General features: G+C 35.3%; 1 protein-coding gene across 5 annotated transcripts in view; it reads left to right on the top strand.

Moving 5' to 3' along the window:
- Positions 1-15,230, top strand: part of LOC150097508 (uncharacterized) — a 98,615-nt gene extending 83,385 nt beyond the window's left edge. For all 5 annotated transcript variants that reach the window (XM_090407777.1, XM_090407778.1, XM_090407781.1 and 2 more), the window contains exon 5: positions 14,063-15,230. In XM_090407777.1, coding sequence (XP_090263903.1) covers positions 14,063-14,173 — 111 coding nt within the window. In that variant the 3' untranslated portion in view covers positions 14,174-15,230. The remainder of the gene's footprint in view (positions 1-14,062) is intronic.
- The last annotated feature ends 479 nt before the right edge of the window (positions 15,231-15,709 follow it).

The following is a 15,709-nucleotide window of genomic DNA, read 5'->3' as shown; positions in this document are numbered from 1 at the left end:
GAATATCTGGAGACAGGGGGAAAATGAGAGGCCATCCCAGAAGCTGTATAAGGTGGGTATGAGCAAGGAGGTGAGGAGTTGATTTTGAATCATGAAGAGTGGTGGATGATTGGAATGCATTATTTGAGAGTGTGTGGAATGCGGGGACAGTGAATGCATTTAAGTTGAGGTACGATGAGCTGTGCATGTAAGAATGAGACTTCCCACAATGAGTCTTTTGACTCCATGGAGGTCTGTTGATAATAATAATTATTTGTAAGCAAGTAAAAAACTTTCTACAACCATTGCCTGCCTGGTTGGCTGAGTGGTTAGCGTATCTGCTTCTCAGCCAAAAGGCTGCGGGTTCGAATCCCACCGTGGGCAAGGATGTTTATGATTGTCTGTGAAAATACTAGTGATAGTGGTCAGCGGTAGATGCCGTTGGTATAGATGAAGGTAGTTGCGGTTGGTGGAGACTCAGTTGTAGAGTAGGTGCCCCCCCTCGATGAGTCTTTGGACTTCCTGGAGGTGTTATGTAATAATAATAATAATAATCTGTATCATCTTTCTCATCTTCTGGTCTATAGCAACAACGAACTATATGTTTTGACCTATTGGCCTCTATCTCACACCAGATGGCCTTGAATGCACTATTTTCACTGACTTTTCCTATTCTTTTTGGCTGTAGTTTCATTAGCTATCATCAACAATACCCCTCCCTCCCATTCTTTTTTTCTCTATCCTTTCTGAAAATACGATACCTCTTCAAATTCTATCTTACTAACTGTATCATCTTCTTTAATACCAATAACTTTTGGCCAAGAGGAATTAAACAATGCCAACTGCCCTTGTTCTGAATGTCCCTAGCATTAGTGTACATAAAGTGCGATATCCCCTCTCCCAGACCCACAGCTATCCTTACACTTCACATTAACTATCCTGTTCTGATTTGTTATCAGCAGTACTAACAGACATTTTTTGTACCTTCTCAAACACACTTGCCTCATTGGTATCTGTAGACTCACTCAACAGCTCTCTTCCATCCCAATAGCTCTAGTTTTCCTGATTGTACCTCTAATCTTACTTCATTCAACAACACGTTTTCCAAACCACCCACCTTGAATAAGTCCTTTCATCCATCAAACTCACTCCACATATCCAAAAAACTTCATCATTCCTTCTGCATACCCTATGCTTTGACTCATTCACTGCCATGGCCCCTCTCAACTCACCTCTGTCATACCAAGGCAGGCAACTCTTTCATGTTCTCCCTCATACCATACTTGTCTCCTTTCAAATCATTTATTCCTGCCAAAACAGTGAACTCTTTACTTTTCCCTACTGCATTCTAATAACCTTGCTTAATATCATTAATTTTTGCACTTGGGAAACACAGTTTTGAAAAACAGTAGCAGGATTAGAATGCACGCCTCCAAACAGGCTGGGGCCTTAAACCAACTCCTTGGCCATCCTACCTTCGCAATTTAGGATTATCAAATTCCTGCCATGTACCCTCAAGGGGTGAACAGGATATGAACAGGATATGATAGTACTACATGAAAAATTTACATAATTACTAACATCCTATCTACAATTTTCCACCAAATCAGTCTGTTACTTATCAAGACTCCAACATTATCAGATCTTATATTTCTGTCTTCTAAGGCACTTTTTATCGTATCAATCCACCTATATCTTGGTCTTCCTCTGGGTCTTTTTCCTGCCAACCTGGCAGGGAATACTTGTTTTGCTAATCTTTCCTTGCCTATTCTGTTTAGGTAACCATACCACCTGAGATTAGCTCTGCTAGCATATTCCTGGATGCTGACAATGTCAAGTTCTTTCCTAAATCCTCATTTTTAATATGATATTGCCATTGATGCCATCTGTTCGTGTCTCTAATCTTTTTCAGGAATCGAATATCTGCGGTCTTTGGTCAAGTGTTTTACTTCTGACCCAGTTCTCAGATCCATAAGTTAAAATTGGTATGAACACTGTCTTATATACAGCTAATTTAGTGTTTTGACTAATTTCTCTCTTATTCCATATAAATTTATTCAGTTGACTTTCTACCATACCAGCTTTGCTGATTCTGTTGTCTATTTCCATATTTAATTTATCATCTTCACTAAAAATCATGCCTAAGTAGCTAAAATGTTTTACTTGTTCTATTGGTTCTCCATTCACAGTGCAGGTGATATTTTCAATGCTTCTGCCTATTTTCATTGTCTTTGTCTTTTTGTTGCTGACTTTCATACCATATCTATTACAACAGTTATTCAAATTAGTCAGGGGATCTTGGAACCTTGTAGCGGATTTATTTAGAAGTACACCATCATCTGCATAAAGCTAAGAGCTGACATAAACATTGCCAATTTTGATATCAGGTTTAATACCACTTTCCTTCATAATGTGATCCATATAAATAATGAATAACAGAGGGAATAATGTACATCCTTGTCTGACACAAGATTTAACATTAAACCATCTTCCTGTACTTCCTTCAATTCTAACTGCTGACTTACAACTCAAATAAAGACTAAGTATTGCTTGATATAATGCCCCACTGACACCATATAACTGTAGCGTATTGAATAGCTTCTCTCTCTCTTGGCACCTTGTCATATGCCTTTTCCAGATCTACAAAACTTAAATACACATCTTTGTTTTATTACCATGATTTCTCAACTATTTGTTGTAAAGTGAAGATCTGATCCTGACTGGCTCTATTTGGCCTGCATCCAGCTTGTTCTTCACCAAGCTTTTCTTCCACAATTGTTCTCAATCATTTCTCAAGTATATTTGCGTATATCTTACCAGGAACTCAGTAGAGAAATACCTCTGTAATTCTCACATTCAGTTTTATTTCCCTTTTTTATATATGGGTATTATGAGAGCTCTACTCCAATCATCCGGAATTTGTCCTGCTGTGCAGGCCTTCTGAACTATGCAGTGCAGCCACTGTAAGACTTTTATACCTCCAGACTTGAGCATTTCTAGTCAAATATCATCTATTCCTGCTGCCTTACCACATTTCAGGCCTTTCATGGCTTTTTCTACTTCAACTATGGATATAATATATATTCCTGACTGCTTGCATGTTGAGTGTTTTTTACCACTGTGCTATCACTGCTTGTTTCATTTGGCAATTTTTTGAAGTAATTACTCCATACTTCAAGGATATATTTTTCTCCAGTTTTATGTCACCTTTATCATCTCTAATTCCTTTTACAGCAATCTTTCCTCCATTTCTTCTTTAACAACCTCCAGAATATCTTGCCACCTTCTTGATATTTATTTTCTATGTTCTTGCTAAAGTCTTCCCATGACTTTTTTTTTAGCTTGTTTTACACATTGTTTATCTTTCTTACATTTGTCACTGTATTCTCTAAGAGCCCAAGCAAACTTATTGCCAGGAACTTTTGATATGCTTTCTTCTTTTCTTTCACTGCCTCTTTAACTTCCTGTGTCCCCCATGGAGTTCTGATTTTGTTATCCTTACATACAACCTCACCATATGCCTCTCTGGCTGAATCAATCTTTATTTTCTTCAGGACTTGCAATTGTATCTCCAAGGTTTGGTTCCTGTTCTCAAACTCTTTCATTTTTTCTTGAATGATGTTTGTGTATTTTGGTCTAGTTCATATCTGAGAGTTGATCAACTTTTATTCGCTTCAAAACTTTCTTATATGTTCTTTTTTTAAATATGAAATTCAATTTTTCTGCTCAAAACTAAATAGTGATCACTTCCAATTTCAAATCCTCTGTACACTCTGGTGTCCTGCACCAGGGAGAAAACATCAACATCACTTCAACAATAAAATAGTCAATGAGACTTTTCTTATTCCTTGCCTCTTCTCTCCATGTGAATTTGTGCACATTTTTATGTTGGAACATGGTGTTAGTGATAACCAGTCATGTCCTGAGCAGAAATCCAACAGGTAATTGCCATTATTATTAGCTTTGCTCTTTTCTCCAAATTTTTCCAATATATTTTTGTATGTCTGACAATCATTTCCTACTCTTTATAATCATTTCCTACTCTAGCAGAGTAGGAAATGATTGTTAACTTTTCCTTTTTCATTGTGTCAGTTGCTTTCTCTAGTCTCAAAAAATTCCTCCACTTCTACCTTATTAGAACCTTCTGTGTGACCATATGCACAAATAAGTCTCATTGTCCAGTTCCCCATTCTGATATTTGCCCACATCACTCTACTCGAGACTGCCTGCCATTGAAGAAGATTAGCCTCATATTTAGTGTTGAATACTATGGCTACTCTTTCTTTTCCTTGATTGTCATTGCCTGAATATAACATTTTATATTTATTGCTCAGAAAGATCTCCCCAATTTTTGTCTTTTTTGTTTCAGTCACCCCTGTTATGTCAATCTGGTACTTATCTAATTCCTCAGCTAGCTCCATTTCTTTGCCATTCAGGCTTCTTATGTTGATAGTACCAATCTTGAACTCTGGTAATATTAATCAATTATTAATTCAAAAAATCCTCCACCTACCTTAGTAGAACCTTCTGTGGGACCATAGGCACAAGTAGAGTGATATACTCTACTTGAGACTGCCTGCCATTCAAGAAGATTAGCTTCGTATTTTGTGTTGAATACTATGGCTATTCCTTCTTTTCCTTGATTGTCATTTTCTGAATATAACATTTTGTATTTATTGCTCAGAAAGATCTCACCAGTTTGTCTTTTTTGTTTCAGTCACCCCAATTATGTCGATCTGGTACTTATCTAATTCCTCAGCTAGCTCCATTTCTTTGCATTCAGGCTTCTTATGTTGATAGTACCGATCTTTAACTCTGGTGATGTTGAGTTGGGGATGTACTTTCAGATTTGTTCCAGTAGCTGACTTTTCATCGTTCACCCTGGTTCCCTGGCGAAAACAATGGGGACCTTGTTTAACCAGGCGACGTCCCAGCCAGCACGAAATTCTGTCATGTTGTACCATCATTTTATATTGCAGTTTAAGCCAATAAGAATACAATTTGGTCGGCTAAATCCCAAATTGCTAGCCCATCCTCGTTCGTTCAGTATCCAGGTAGATACCTAACAGGGTGCACCACGAGTAAGTGAGGATTGGACATTAGGTCAGAAGCTCTGGTCGGTTCTCCGCATTCCTTTAAAGGCTATTTGGAGGTCTCCTCTCAGTTATACATCTTTGACCCTTAAGCACCCCCCTTTTCTAAATAATCTACAATAAAACTATAGTCATTCCTTACATTAAAGGATATCAGATAAAATAAACAGAATACTACAAAAATACAACCTCAAAGCCACCTTTAAATCTTCTGCAAAATTATAAAGCATACTCAACTCATCCAAAGACCCACTACCTCTGCTGGCCCAGCCTGGAGTATACCGTATTTATTGCACCTGTAATCTACCATGTATAGGGGAAACAGGACGCACAATTCCTATCATACAAAAGGAACATAAACAACACATTAAATATAATAACTATGGTGAAGCTAGCCTTTCTGATCTTGCCCTGAACACTTTACATAGAATTGACTGGAAAAGCACCAGTTGTTTACATCACACCAAAGCATGGTATGAACACAAATTTAAGGAAGCCTGTGAGATTCTTATCAACCACCCCAATCTGAACAATAATGATGGTCTAAAAATCCCAAGCATATGGAAGGCACATAATCTACCCACGTAACCTTTCTCCCTAGGAGCTAAGTATAAACAGGACTGTAGATAATCCAGAATTGTAAATCTAATATAACAATTGTCATGTTAAAAATAGGACATCATTGGTACTGTAAGAAAACTATCTATATGAAAGAATGCTTCTCCCATGTTATCTTAAATAGAATTTAGCTTTCATGTAGTTTCTAAATATTTAATTAATTTTTAATTTTATCTGTATTATTTTTTTTTTTTCACTAGAGATCACCAGTAGAATAACCGCTGATCAAATCATTGTTTCTTTAGCTTACTGTGTGAAATGTACACACAGTAAGCTAAAGCTTATCCTTGTATATACTCCAGATGATGACCTTAATATGAAGGTCAAAACATTGGGAAATTAAAATAGTTATTTATAACACGGTTGTAAAGTCCATAATTTCTAAAACGAATGCTGATCGCCATGCAACATTAAAAGAAAGGATTTCATCGTAGCAGTTGATTACAGATGGTATGGCAACATGATGTGAATTCAGTGACTTTGAGAGAGGTGTCATCGTGGAATGTCTCATGTCACATTGGTGGCATGTCAATACATACCATTGCCACTCAACTGGAGCATCCAAAATCAGTGGTTGTAATGTGATCAATAAATGGAGATTTTTGGCATCACTAGTGCAGGAAAACATCCAGGGCGACTGCCGAAAAATGGGTGGCAATCAAAAACCAGCTACAATTAGCACAGACCATCTGTGATGAGTTCCAGAGTGCCAGTTGAACACCATGGTGAGCACTAATACTGTATGAAAAGAACTCCATTTACTGGGTTTCCATGAAGAGCACACAATCTCAACATCATGACAATGAACAAGGCAGCTTATCTGGCATGGAGCAAAGAGCATGTGAAATGGACAACTGACTAGTGGAAAACAGTACTCTGGAGCAATGAATCAAGGTTCACCTGTTTCCACTCTGATGGCAGTGTGTGGAGATAGCCTGGTAAACACTTGTTACAACAGTGTGTTGTACCCACAGTAAAGTTTAGTGGAGGAGGAGTAATGGTGTGGGGTGTATTCAGCTGGATTGTAGTTGGACCACTGGTCTTTGTCCGTGTTCCATGAAGGCAGTTCTGGTATTCCTTGATATTCTGGATAATCAGGTACTATCTATTCTGTGGAGTTTTTATGGAATGGACCCATGTTACTATCAATACGACAATGCCCCATGCCACAAAGCTGTTACTGGTATGGAATGGTATGAAAAGATGGGTGTTAAACGACTGCCCTAGCTTGGACAGAGTCCTGACTTCAATCCCATCGAATACCTGTGGAACAAATTGGAACGGCGATTGAGATCCAGAGCAACACTTCCTCGATCTGTTGCTGAACTCAGTATCACTTTGATGGAGGAATGGAGACAAATTTCACCTGATGTCTGCCGCACATTGATGGAAAGCCTCCTTCAAAGGGTGCAGGATCAAAGCCAAAGGTGGACATACCCAATATTAGGGTTTGCCTGCTGGTATCAATTGTAAATTGCTAAAGTGTCTGGACGATTATTGATAGATAGCATATACTCTTATCACGTACCATCACCTACCATGCTTCCATTATTAATAGAAGCACGGTGCATGAAAAAAAGTACCATACTCTGATATTTAAAGTAGGATTCCTGGACTATTACAACCCTTAGTCCACTAAGAATATGATAAGTTTACAACCTTTCAAAATGGAATTCACATAAAAAATTACAGGAATATAAACTAATTTAAAGAACTGTTTCCCCCCCCCAAATTCCTAGCAAACTTTCCTCCTTAAAAAAAAAAAAAGTAAATATTTTCTTACCTGTCTGACCAAGAAAATGGAAAGTGCTTTTCCAGATTTTCAAGAACAGGATCACAAGCAATGAATGGAATTATGGCTGCTGGCAGGATTAGAATTCATCAATTTTGAGTAGTGAATTTTAATGCAGTTAATAATTTGTATATTTATGAAAATGAATCATTCTGCACCAGGCTTATTTTGTTAATAGAACTGATTTCTCATTTCCTTTTTTTTTTTTTTAATACTAGAAAAATTATACAAATTGCATAACTTTGAGATATCACATGAAAAAAAAAAAAAAACTAATGCATGCAAAATATTAGGGAGCTTATCATGCAACTTTTGTAAGATGTGGCATGCATACAACATATTTATCAGAATATGTTGTATGCATGCCACAACAATCCATATACTCTGAGTGTCACAGAGTATATGGATAATGCATCTGCAGGAATGAGTGAAGTGAGCAAAATGTGAATACCACAAAAGAAGAGGTGGATAATGAGAAAACTGCGATGCAGCATTAATGCAAAAAATATTATGTTTATGCGGAGTATTTCACAGGAAAAAGTGTCAGCTCCATCAACTGGAGAAAAGTTGTAAGGTGAAGTAGAGAAGGGGAAAAAAAAAAACAGAGGATCTAGAAAGTAGAAGGAGAATATGAAACAAAAGACAGTATCGTATAATTCCATGATTAGAGGTGTGTTTGAGGGTGCAATAAAATCACATGCTAGTATTATATAACACTGTTAGAATGCAACGTGAGAAAGCAAAAGATTTGATAGTTGTTTTGGCGAGTATGAATGATTTGAGCAATATGGAGAGACAGTATGAAAGAGTTAATGGGGGGTGGGGAGACAGAAAAAAGTAAAAGAATAAAAAGTATATTCCTGTTTCCATGGTATATGCTGGGAGCAAACTGAGTATGCCATGATTGCAAATGATTCAGTGCATGTTTTGTAAGAAGAATGATTTGTAGTTTGTAGATGTATATGGAATGAACATGATGGATGAAAGGACTTAGCTATGAATGAGGGCTTATTCTTGAATAGATATGAGTTAGTATCCAAAGATTATGTTGTTCACTGAGAAGGAAGTGCAAAATTAGAGAAACTAAGATTATTAGAGGGTATAGAGGTAAACATATATCTGCAATCACCCTTAAGCCGAGTGATAATGGGAATGATCCAAGAATACTGAATGTAGTTTCTCATGTCTCAAAACTGAATAGGCTAATCATTAAAAGATAAGGGATACCTGTTAACACATTGCTAAATTTGATAACTGTAGTGTTGAAGAGAACACTAAGTTAAAGGAATAAAGAAGTTATTTTCCTACTTAAGAAGAATGGTTTGTAGTTTGTAGATGTATATGGAATGAATATGATGGATGAAAGGACTTAGCTATGAATGAGGGCTTATTCTTGAATAGATATGAGTTAGTATCCAAAGATTATGTTGTTCACTGAGAACTTGGAAGTGCAAAATTAGAGAAACTAGGATTATTAGAGGGGATAGATCTAAACATATATCTGCAGTCACCCTCAAGCCAAGTGACATGCAATAAGGCCACACATGGACTATTGTGCTCAGTTTTATAGTCATCTGGAGACGGAGAATTAACAAATCCAGTAGGAGGTAACTGAGACGATATCTCACCTGTTGAATTGAGAAAAGATTGAGAAATTCAGAAATAGATAGAGAGAGAAAATATGATAGAAGCATACAAGTTTATTAAATACAAAGTGACATTTTGTAACTCATTGCATGTGGAGGGAGAACTTGGAGGAGGGGGTGTCATCTCTGGAAGCTCAGTAAAGATGTATTTAGCAAGCATGTGAAATCCAGGTTCTTCTCATAGCATGTAGTGAGCATGTGAAATTGGCTTCTGTTGGGTGTTGTATCTTCAGTAAATGTGTTGAAAAAGATATATGATTAGGTGCTTAGGAATCATCACATGCACAGGATGTTTGTTGTGCATGGAAAATTTTCCGAAAGGAGTAAGAGAGAAGTGGTATGACTGCATAACTAGTTAGAAGGATAAATCAAGCAAGCATTAAATGAAAGAGTTGTATCATTAATAGGAGTTCCAAAAAAAAAAAAAATTCTGGAATGAATATAAAGAGAATATGATCAGCATGCACATTAGCAATAGAAGCACAGGCTAGAAGGGTGAGCAACACTGTAAGGAAGCCAAAATCAGGTTGAGTAGAAAGTGGCCTAGCAGACCAAAGGAAATCCCAGTGTTTTCACATTGTGGTAAGTAAAAGTAACAATAATTATGATAGGGTAACTTTAATGAATTCAGTAGAGAGAGAGAGAGAGAGAGGTGATAGAAGCAGAAGGAATAATTGAATTTCAATTACTTTATAAGACAGTATCATCCAGGCAGAGATAATGTAGTGACTGATGTGAGAATAAGTAGATAATAGATGACTACAAGTAGTGAGAATATTTTGAAATCTCAATGCAATTATACACCCATGAGATAAAATGGAATATTGGCTCTTGTGTTATGAGAAAGAGAACTGGCACTGCTCCTAGCTAGGCTGTTTTAATTTAAGTATCAACTCTGGAAAAGTTCCGGTGAAGTAAAAAGAGGGCAAGTAGTTTGATTACAAGGTGGCTTCAAGACAGGGTTGGCAAATTATACATGTGGTATTCTCAGGAGCATGATTTGTAAAAGGTAGGTCGGTCCTTAGTAATTTACTTGTTATCTGTAATAAATCCTATAATTGTTGGACTTTGCAAAGAGATTTGATAAGTACTATCTTTAAATCTGTTTCTTTAGAGCAAATAAGGATGAATATGATGCTGGTGATATGGATGAGAGTGTAGCTGATATACAGACATCAAAAGTAGAATACTGTCATGGAATGTAATCAAAGAATCGGTAATTAGTCAGTAACGTGCCAGAGTGCTCCGTAATGATATCATGTATCTGTAAAATAAATGTGAAAGACGGGAATGACTAACAGTATGGGCAAAGGCTAGTAATTGCCAGTTCAGCATGACAAAGAGTTAGGCTATTGGGATGAAAATATTGTATGCTGAGTGATGGGAATGCACTGTAAGAAGCTAATATTCTAGGAATTTAGAGGTGATGATGGTGAGCAGTGACTTGAAATTCAGAGGGCATTTTGCAAAGGTGAGCACAATAGCTCAAAGGATCACTTGGATGCAGACAAACACACCGATAATTAGAGATTTAAAAAAAAGGTTATTATTCTTCCTTATAAGGCTTTGACATGGATATATCTTGACAATTTTACACTGATTTGGTCACCAGTATTTCTTGGGAATGTGAAAATGTTGGAGAAGATCTAGAACAAATGACTAAAACAGTTACTGGTTTGTGGAATGCTACTTATCAGATAGACTTAATGTTTTTGGATACAGTTTAGTTGATAGGTGGAAAAGTAGGAATATGTTGGAAACATAAGTTACAAAAGGGATTTTATACATGAATTTCTTCAGAATTTATATTTAGAATTTTTTCATACCGAAAAAAAAAATTTCAGTACATGACAGGACAGGGAAATTGTGTAAAGTGTGGTTAGCAAGGGCATGAGCAGCTGATTTTGCTTGGAGAGTGGGTGGAATGGAATGGATTGCCAGATGCATTCATGAGTGCTTCATCAGCAAATGTCTGGACTCCATGGAGGCGTGTGTGTGTGTGTATATGTTTATAAATGATTGTATAAAAAGGTAACTAAGAATTCTGTTGAGAATAAGACAAAAATTAATAGATAATATTAATCTAAGATTGTTTAAACCATCAACTACTGTCAGTGGTTTACAAAGTGTTTACAAAAGTCTTGACTCATACATAGGCTTTGTTTAACTCTAGACTTTGCATGACCAAAAGAACAGGAAGGATTTAGAAATGGCTTTAGTGCAATGGACCATATTCAGGTTGTACAACAGATTATTGAACAGTGTAATAAATACCAACTACCATTATGTCTTTGTTTTATTGATTATGAGAAAGCATTTGATTCAGTAAAAACTTGTGCAATACTTAAAGCACTATGAAACTAAAAAGCAGAGAAGCCATATGTAAAGACTATCGAATCAGCATACACCATTGCACCAGTAACAGTTCATTTCAATGGAAATATAGAGAAGCATAAGACAAGGTGACACACTATCCCTAAAACTATGCAGAGTATTTGCTTAAAGAAATATTCAGATTTCTTGATTGGGAAGAAAAAGGTCTGAAGATAAATGGAAGATATTTAAGCACTGATGCTTTGCTGATAACATAGTTATCTAAAATAAACCTAGAGAAGACCAAGTTATGGTTAAGAGCTGTATACAATCAGAAATAATAAAAATCAATAACAATGAAATTGAACAAGTGGATTATTACATATACTTAGAACAACAGATATCAATAGATTAAAATATGATGGATGAGGTCAAAAGATAAGCATTGTTTGGATGGAAAGCATTTGGAAAATTACAGTCAGTATTCAAAAACCAATTACCACTGTGCCTGAAAGGAAAAGTTAAAACTTTCCTTTGCATTCTCCCTTTATTGACATATGACTGTGAAATATGGACATTAAATGCAAAGAAAACTAAAAAACTAAGAACACTACATACAAAGTTTACATTATAATCAAATGTTTTATTACTTAAAAGTTTACATTATATAAAAATTTAAATATATATATGTAAGTTAGTGTGATCTTTGGCATTGCATTTCATTGGCCAGTGCTTCATAATTAGGAGAATATGATGATATTCCAGTTCTTAAACTGGAATGAACAACTTCGAATGCGCGTCTACTTTACGTTGTATGCGTTTAATACTCGTCATGTGTCATTAACGCATGCGTCATATAGCATGCCATGAATTGTTGCGTGATTATTTCAAACTATACGGCATACGGTTGAACAGCGGCAGGCACACACAAATTGGTTGACAGGCACCATGGTGCCCGTGGGCATAGGGTTGGGAACCCCTGGACTAATGCATTGGATTGGAGAGTGACTGTCTGATAGATATCAGCAAGTTTTGTATAGGGAAGCAATATCCCAGAAGAGAAAAGTCACTAATAGTATGACTCGGGTGTCTGTTTTAGGGCCATTGCTCTTTGACATGCATGTAAATGATATTGGGTTAGATTAGATAGGGATATTTAGTTGTTTGCAGATGATGCAAAGTTGAGCAGAACTATGAGGAGTAGAGCAGATGTGGCCTTACAAGAAGACATCAGTAGACTGAATGAATGAGCACAGCAGTAGAGATACCAGTTCAGTGTTGCAAAATGTAAGATTTTAAAATTTGAAAAACTAAGTTTACACTTGGTGGAGATATGTATTGTTAGAATTGGAGGAAGTAAGTGATCTTGGGATGATGGTGGATAAGGATGAAAAAATTTAGAGGTATTGCCAGAATTTGCTGCATTGCCCTCACAATTTTGGCAGTGATACAGAGGACAATGACTTGTATAAGTAAAGAATTTTTGGTTCCATTGTGCACAGATTTGATCATCTGGTTTTCAAAAGGATAATGAGATATTGGAAAGGATCCAGAGGCTATTGATTAAGGTAGTTTCTGGTCTCTGGAATGTTGAGTATGAAGAAAGGTTGAAAAGATGCAATTTACAGAGTCTAGTGGATAGGAGGAAGAGGCGTGAAATGATAGAGATGTACAATTTGGTAAGGGATTGTTATAGGATTAACATTGAAGGGGATTTTCATAAAATAATGGGAGATGGGAGGAAAACATCCCTGGAAGCTATATAAGGAGGGTGCAAGCAAGGGAGTGAAAAGCAGGCTTTTTGCATGGAGAGTTGTGAATGATTGAAATGCATTGCTTGAGAGCATGGTGTTTACAGAGAATTACAGAAATGTATTTAAGGCATGGTATGACAAAGGGACCTTCCATGATGAGTTTTTGACTCCATGGGGTCTTGGGATAATAGAAAAAGCCAGTCCATCTTATGAAAGATTTTTATTGTTATTAATATACTAGGTTAGAAATTTAAAAATTGTATTTTTAAATAAATATTTCTCTATACTATTTTACTGTTTTGGTTTTAAAGTATAATTGTGTGCTACGACAAAACTAAGAACATTTTGTTTTTTACTAGAATAAAATACATGCTATGAAAACTATAGGTCAATATTGTTTTATATAACATGGATGGGGGAGGCATGAGAAATTTTTTTTACAATCGAGAAAAAATGGGAGAGGGCATCTCTTTAAAAAGTTTGAAAATCACTGTCTTAACACATCCATCCTTACTTTCATAAGTAACATTATCCTCACTTGTCCAATTTGATATATGATCTTTCTCACTAATTTCTCCAAACTCTTATCATCTACAGAAGAAATGCAAACTGCTATAGTGTGATACCCTCATTCTACTACCACTCTTATGTAATGATCTTATCCTCTTTTCATTCCTTGGGCACTTTACCAGCAGCTACATATTGAACAGCCAGGTCAGTGGATCTATCAGATTCTTAACATATCATATTAAAATCACATCCAGTTCCACTTTCTTACAGACTTTCAGAGTACTTAGTATCTGAAATAAATTTATTTATATTTATAATTATTTAAATTATATTAATATTCATTTATTTACTTTTCAGGAGAGCTCCGAAGAAATGACCTCTTTAGATAATGATTCCTTTCTTAACAGTTTAGAGACTATGACCATCCAGAATTACTGGGCTGATAATACCAAAAATACAAAAGTGTGAATTAATAAAACAATTTAAATATGAGGTTTATGCACGTAGCATTTTGAAAAATTAGAATTTCTACAGTGTATTTACATATAAACTGATAAACTATTGAGAACTTTAAAGAGTTCATATACATATTTATTTTATGAAGTGGATAAACTGTTTATTACATGTACTTTTGTTGAAGTAGAATTTTTGAAACAGCAGTTATAGGTGTTGCTATATTTAAATAGTTTATTTTGATGTGACTGATTTGAAAAATCATATTTTGGTGTTATGATAGCTGAAATCAACATCAATTTTATTTTTATTTTTAAATGTTTTCGCAGAAACTGATTATTCCTGATTTTTCCATAGTGTTTTAAATTATTTGAGCATTTTAAATATGACCAAATAGGAATTGCTTTTAAAATATATACCTGTAAATAAAATCAAGTCATATTGTATTTTAATATGTGCAGCTTCACTGCATAGGTAATGCTGTATAATTATAAATTTTATAATTTTATTGCTTTTTGAAGGTTTCTACAAATTTATTAGCCACAGTGATTAATTTCTGTCATATTAGTACATTTTCTTATAAATATAAGATTGTGTAATCAATATTTTGAATGGAAAAACAAAAAAATGTATATGTATGATTTATTTACTAATCAGAATATGAATATCACAATAAAAAGTGACATCCCAATAAAAAGTAAAGCAAAAAAAAAGCTTATATAATCTTTTTATATATATAGTTTTTTTTTTGAGAAAAATCTACATGCAGTTTTTGTATACATAATTGTGTACAAATCTTAAAAAGGGTGTCATATACTGTTATCAGTTATTCATTTATACCTTCCAGCTATTTAAAATTGTTATTATTTCTTAATGAATTATTTATCTGTTAAAATTTGTTTTCACATTTCATATTCAGTGCAGTATTAAAAGTTTGTCATCTTGTAAATGAAAATACTTTTCTGTATCATCTAGTGTGTGGGATTTTAATTTTCTTTGTAAGCAATATCTTAGTATACCTAACAGTATATATTACTGCTTTTTCAATAAATACATTTGTTTAGCCCTGAAACAGTGAGCACACAGTGGTGTGACATCAACAGAATTAGTACTGAAAACTAAAATAATTTACAACCATTGAAGGAAGAACCTAAAAGAGTGCAGTCTAGCATAAAACTTTTGAAGGAAAGGATGTTAAAAGTTGGTGTTTTTTATAGCCAGCTATTTTAAAACTTAAGTTTTGAAATTGACCAGAGAAGGTGATTCTATCTATAAAAACCAACAATTCAAAACAGTTGTCAGGTTAGTGAAACCTTATTAAAAGCACTAATAAAAGGCATGATATATAATATGGTCTCCTGGCTGCAGTTTTTGTATTTTAAATAGTGCAATACCAAAGCAGCTCTGTAATCAAAGGCTATATGTTCTCCAGTCAAATTTAATTGCTGGCCTGCTTGGCCTAGTGGATAGCTTATCTGCTCTCCAGCCAAAAGGCTGCAGGTTCGAATCCTGCCGTGGGCATGGATGTTTGTGATTGTCTGTGGAAATACC

The sequence above is a fragment of the Typopeltis vanoorti genome, chromosome 17 (assembly GCF_054136105.1).
Source record: "Typopeltis vanoorti isolate ZY-2024b chromosome 17, IOZ_Tvanoo_1.0, whole genome shotgun sequence".
In the NCBI taxonomy this organism is placed as follows: Eukaryota; Metazoa; Arthropoda; class Arachnida; order Uropygi; family Thelyphonidae; genus Typopeltis; species Typopeltis vanoorti.
The sequence above is the reverse complement of the archived record's forward strand: the minus strand, read 5'-3'. Positions and strand labels throughout refer to the sequence as shown.